The 5,215-nt window shown below is 39.7% G+C and overlaps 2 protein-coding genes across 7 annotated transcripts in view; both read left to right on the top strand.

Moving 5' to 3' along the window:
• Positions 1-2,070, top strand: part of tox4b (TOX high mobility group box family member 4 b) — a 15,370-nt gene extending 13,300 nt beyond the window's left edge. For all 6 annotated transcript variants that reach the window (XM_046063711.1, XM_046063709.1, XM_046063710.1 and 3 more), the window contains one exon: positions 787-2,070. In XM_046063711.1, coding sequence (XP_045919667.1) covers positions 787-844 — 58 coding nt within the window. In that variant the 3' untranslated portion in view covers positions 845-2,070. The remainder of the gene's footprint in view (positions 1-786) is intronic.
• A 1,253-nt stretch (positions 2,071-3,323) lies between these two features.
• Positions 3,324-5,215, top strand: part of supt16h (SPT16 homolog, facilitates chromatin remodeling subunit) — a 17,101-nt gene continuing 15,209 nt past the window's right edge. Inside the window, exons 1-2 of the mRNA XM_046063704.1 lie at positions 3,324-3,746; positions 4,911-5,003. Of these exons, the coding sequence (XP_045919660.1) occupies positions 3,681-3,746; positions 4,911-5,003 (159 nt within the window). The 5' untranslated portion in view covers positions 3,324-3,680. The remainder of the gene's footprint in view (positions 3,747-4,910; positions 5,004-5,215) is intronic.

Here is a 5,215-nt window from a genome sequence, read left to right as displayed (position 1 = left end):
TCTACAAAATATTAACATGCTGTTTGTCCAGGGGGTCAAATACTTGTTTTTCCTCATCAGATGGTTATCAATTTTAATAAATTCATATGATGTGATTTTCTTTGGGATTCTGTCTTTCACTGTTAGAATGTACATATGATTAAAATTATAGATCGTTGCATTCTTTGTAAGTGGGCAAACCTGCAAAATCAGCAAGGGGTCAAATACTTATTTCCCCCACTGTACGTGCTGGTGCGTATGGGACTAAAAGGTCAGAAATATAACAAGGCGAGAGGCCATGAAGAGCTTTAAAAGTGATCAATAGAATTTTAAAGTCAATTCTAAAACATACTGGGAGCCAGTGTAATGAAGCTAAAATAGGAGTAATGTGGTCAATATTTCTTTGTTCTGGTTAAAAGCCTGGCAGCTGAGTTCTGGACAGTCTGGAGTCGATCAATAGATTTTTGGGTTAAACAGGTGAAAAGGCTGTTGCAATAATCCAGGCGTGATGAGATGAAGGCGTGTAAAATGGTCTCGGTGTCCTTAAAAGTTAACATAGATCGAATTTTTGCTATATTTCTAAGTTGATAAAAACATGATTGAACAAGCTTTGTGGTGTGCTGCTCGAAATTTAAATTACTATCAAACCAGACACCAAGGTTCTTTGCCACTGGCTTAATGTGATTTACTAGGGAACCAGCGCCTATAATGCGCCCGTAAATCTGAACTAACTTATTACCAAACATTACACACCCTGCATACGTTACGACATTGTCAGAATTTATCTTTATCTTTTCTCGCCCGCAGAGACGTGTTCATGGCCTGGTGTTCGATCCGAGGGCAGAACTCCACCACCGTCACATAGGGGAGGGACGCATCCTGACGAAGGAGCGCTGCACTGAGAGAACAAGGGACAAAGGACAACACATGAAATGCAAATGAAAAGAGAAATGAATGAATGATGAGGCTCGGGTATTGGTACAAAATGGTTTATCATGTCATCTTGGTGACAGGAAGAGGAAGACAAGACGAGTCACGGAAAAGTATTTAAAAATTACTGCAGGATACTTTTCTGTGATCGACCCCCCCACCCCACCCCCCCTCCAGCAGAGGAACACAGATGAATAATAATACAGAAGAAAACACAGACTGAAGATCCCCCCCCGACTTTCCTTATTGATCATCTATTGTGAATTTGACATATGGACTTGATTGATAAAAAAAGAAATAGAACATTTTATGGTGTTTTTAATTGTTTTGAAAAGAAAAAAGTGCAGGAAGAAGATCATGATGATGAATTCAGTTCATTTTTTATTCATTTCGTAAATTCCACCTCATCTGTGTAAATGCTTTTCCCTTTACTGTTACATTGAGGATTTGGTTAGAAATCTGAGCTTTTTTGTTTAATTGTTCCTCAGTAATGTGCGGGTGCTTTGGCGTTGAGGGGGTCGGTGACCACTTCAGAGATTTAATGTACAAACGAGCAACAAGTGGGCAAAGCACAAACAGTCTTAAAGGTCGTTTGGAGTCGAACAGGAGGGTCAAATGTTTGTAAGAAGCCATTTTGAGACTACCTGGAAATGAATCTGCCGCAGGCCAAATGGCGTTTGTCATCTTTTGGAAAAGGATTTTAAATTAAAACTTAAAACAGGTGCTAAAATTCAGGAAAGAAAACGGCTCTAGCGTTCTCTGTTCTCCTCTCCTGCTGAAATACCACGCGACATAAGAGCTTTTTAAATGTGTGGTGCATATTTTCTTTTATGAGGAATATTTGTAGTGAAAATTGGTGTTTGAGAATAAAAAAAAAAAATATATATATATATATATAGGAATGACATAAAAGCACCAGCTCTGGAAAAACACTACAGTAAGAGTAAAGGGAAGACAGTATAAAAGCTTTACTTTCTAACATAACAACAGTTTACTTTCACAAATTGCTTTCAGGTCTGTTGAGTAATCAAGTGAAGGGGTGTTTGCTTCCAAAAAGAAAACCTGTTCCCAGTTAGATGAAATGAAGCAGCAGGTCAGTCTGGTTTATTGTAGATATCCTGAAAATGTTTTTAACGGTGAAATAAAATATTTTAATATACATTTGGCGGTGCACATTTTGGCCTCAGCAGCTGTGTGAGTGTTTGAATGATCTCACAGGCAATACAAATAATTAAATTTATTTATTATTTTGTTCATTATAACTAACTTACATGGAAGAAGCAGTCTGTTTTGACACTGAATATCAGGAAAATGGGAGGATTTTTCTTTTATACATACTATAAAGATGAATAAAGTACATATGGTACAGAAAAAGAAACAACTCAAGGGCAGGTAGGAATTTATATAAAAATCTAAAACTATTATCTATTTTTACAGCCTTTGGATTAATAGAAACATTTATCACGTCAGTTTGCTCCGTTATGAAAACCAGTAAATACATTTTTACACATTTTTTTTTATACAAGTGCACATTTGAATTTTTATAGTATGAAACTGAGCAAGATTAGAAATATAAAATATATTATGTTTTAATATACATTTGTGATGCACATTTTGGCCTCAGCAGCTATGTGAGTGTTTGATTGATCTTACAGGCTGTAACATTTTTTTGCTCTAAAGAGCTTTTCTTCTCTAAATTAAATGAACAAGGACTTTAAACATAAAACAACATAGATGAATAAAGTACTCGTGATACAGTGTGCAGAAGAAAATCAACAACTCAAGGCCAGGTGGGAGCTAATTTATATAACAATGTAAAACAAAAAACTATAATAATTTTTATTTTTTACAGCCTTTGGATTTATAGAAAAAGGTACCAAATCACTAATATGAAAATTTATCAAAATTAGAAATATACAGTTGATCATTAAATGTTTTATTGTCTTTGATACCAAATGTACCAAAACTATATAAAATGTTCATCAAACAAAAGTTATTCCCAAAAAGTATCACGGAAAGGCATAAAAACAGGTGATCTCATCTCTGCAATTTCTATCGCGAGATTTACGTCTGTGGAAGCGTTTGATGACGATGGCGGGAAACCCACCGTGGCGGGAAAAAGCAGCGTGGTCAACACAAGGCAGGTGGCGCTGTTGCGGCAGTGCAGCGACACAAATTACATTCAAATGGGCCACAAACAATCAGATGAAATTACAGAAACAAAAAAGGACAGGAATTCAACAAGTATTTAGACTTTTTTAAAACACATTTGTTAACAACAGTTTTGTTAAAATCGAGCAGGGAGGTTGTGTTGTGGCGCCATCGTGGTTTTAAAAACGTGTGTTTATTGTAAAAAGTGATATGTGAGGACTCGGAGGGGGAGGGAGAGGAAACAGGAGCACAGGAGGGAAAGGAGGGGGGGGAGCTGAGGACTTAATTATAACAGATTGGTGCGTGCGTGCGTAGTTGTGTGCGTGGCGAAAAGCCAAGTTACATTATATTTTAATAATTTTATCGCGTTTTAACCGAGTGGTCGGTTATTAGGATTATTGTGTGGTTTGTTTTTCTACATGACTGCTCAGTGGGAAAGGCCTCTGTGGTGAAATTATAAGGGCAGCAGCAGCATCTCGTAGTGGTGCGTGGACCTCAGCAGGCGTGGAAAGAAAAGTGCGTTATTGTTAGTTGACACTGATCATCCTCATCCTCCTCTTCATCTTCCGGCCTGCTGAGAAGCGAAGCCGGGAGCTGGAGTTTGCAGCGGAGGACTCGCCATGGCGGTAAACCTGGACAAGGAAGCATACTACCGCCGGATCAAGAGATTGTACAGCAACTGGAAGGTAAAACTGGGTGATGTCGGAGCGTGTGTGTGTGTGTTGGGAGTCCAGGTGTTTACTGTGGTTTATTTTAAGGGGGAGAAAGTGAGATGCTTGAAAGAGCAAACCGCTAAGTTAGCCGCGTTTTTTTTCTGCCCAGCGAGTTGACTCTGTTGTCGGCGTGAGAGGTGATGTGTCCCGGCCCGCATCCAGCGCCGACAGCCAGGCCCTCCATCTTCTTCACCATCCTTTAAAAGTATTTTCCAATCCGGACGTGTTTGGAGGATCTTTCCCCGGGATCTTGTATCAGACAAACGGACTAGCTGTCTGATGCTAGCAGACTCATCAGCCCATTCACCACGTTAACTAGCCTGCTAGCTAGTAAGTTTGCAAACGAGCTAACTCACTAGCCAAGCAGTGAAACGGGCAGTGAAGCGTCGTGTGCTAATTTGGCGAATTAATAATGTTAAAGGGATGATTAAAACACGATTTTAACACGCGTGTGTGCTTGACATTTGTCTGCCGAGGTGTTAGACGTTACTGTCAGGTTTGCGCGTCTCAGGTTAATGCTTCATGCTAATGTTAGCTGGCTAATTAGCATCAGAATAACGCCAGCATCCCGGTTAACATGTGCAGGGTGTCTGCAGGCTCCTGAAAATACTTTTTCTCTGAAGTCCTAAATGTTTTAAATTGCTTTACGTGACCTGGTGGCAACTTTTTAGGTCTTAAAGTCGTTCTCAGAAGTTGTATTTTGATGCTGTTTGGTGCGTTTTCCTTTGCTGTTGCAGCCCAGTCACGCCAATGTGTAAGTTAAGTTAGCCTGCTCCTGTTGAACTAATAAAGCACGCCTCAGGTGCTTTATTACTGGTATTTAGAGACTTTAAGCAGCTTTGTGAGACTTGCCACCCCCTCTATGTACAGCCAGGTGATGCAGCATCAGGTGCTGATGTTGCTCGTGAAGCTCTGAGTGTTACTCACTTTTCTTTCAGTGATGCTAACACAACTAGCTACCTGGCTCCACTCACCAGTTATTCATGTATCACAAGCACTCTTCTTTTATCGGAAGTTCTCTAAAGGATGACTGTAGATGAAGTAGGAGCACCTACGTCTTGTAATTTGGTCTTTCATGCATGGCATAAAACTGTTATTTATTTTTTATTTTTTGTTGTCTGTGTATTTGATTTCCAGAAAGGAGAAGATGAGTTTGGCAAAGTCGATGCCATTGTGGTGTCCGTCGGAGTGGATGAGGAGATCGTGTACGCCAAATCCACAGCCATACAGGTAAAGTCATATCCCAGCCACAGCAGCATGATCTATCACACAGGACACTGCGTTTACCTGCTAAATTCTTTCTTGTGTCATTAACTTGACCATAAAGTAAGTTAGTGCTGAGTTTCACTCTGGCTAAGGATAAATATTCAAGTTAAGGGTTATACGAGTAAATAACTCTTTGTGCATCTGTTTTATAATCCCCCCCCCCCCCCCCCCCCCCC

Source organism: Micropterus dolomieu, linkage group LG12 (genome assembly GCF_021292245.1).
Source record: "Micropterus dolomieu isolate WLL.071019.BEF.003 ecotype Adirondacks linkage group LG12, ASM2129224v1, whole genome shotgun sequence".
Lineage (NCBI taxonomy): Eukaryota > Metazoa > Chordata > Actinopteri > Centrarchiformes > Centrarchidae > Micropterus > Micropterus dolomieu.
This window is presented reverse-complemented; position numbering and strand designations above follow the sequence as displayed.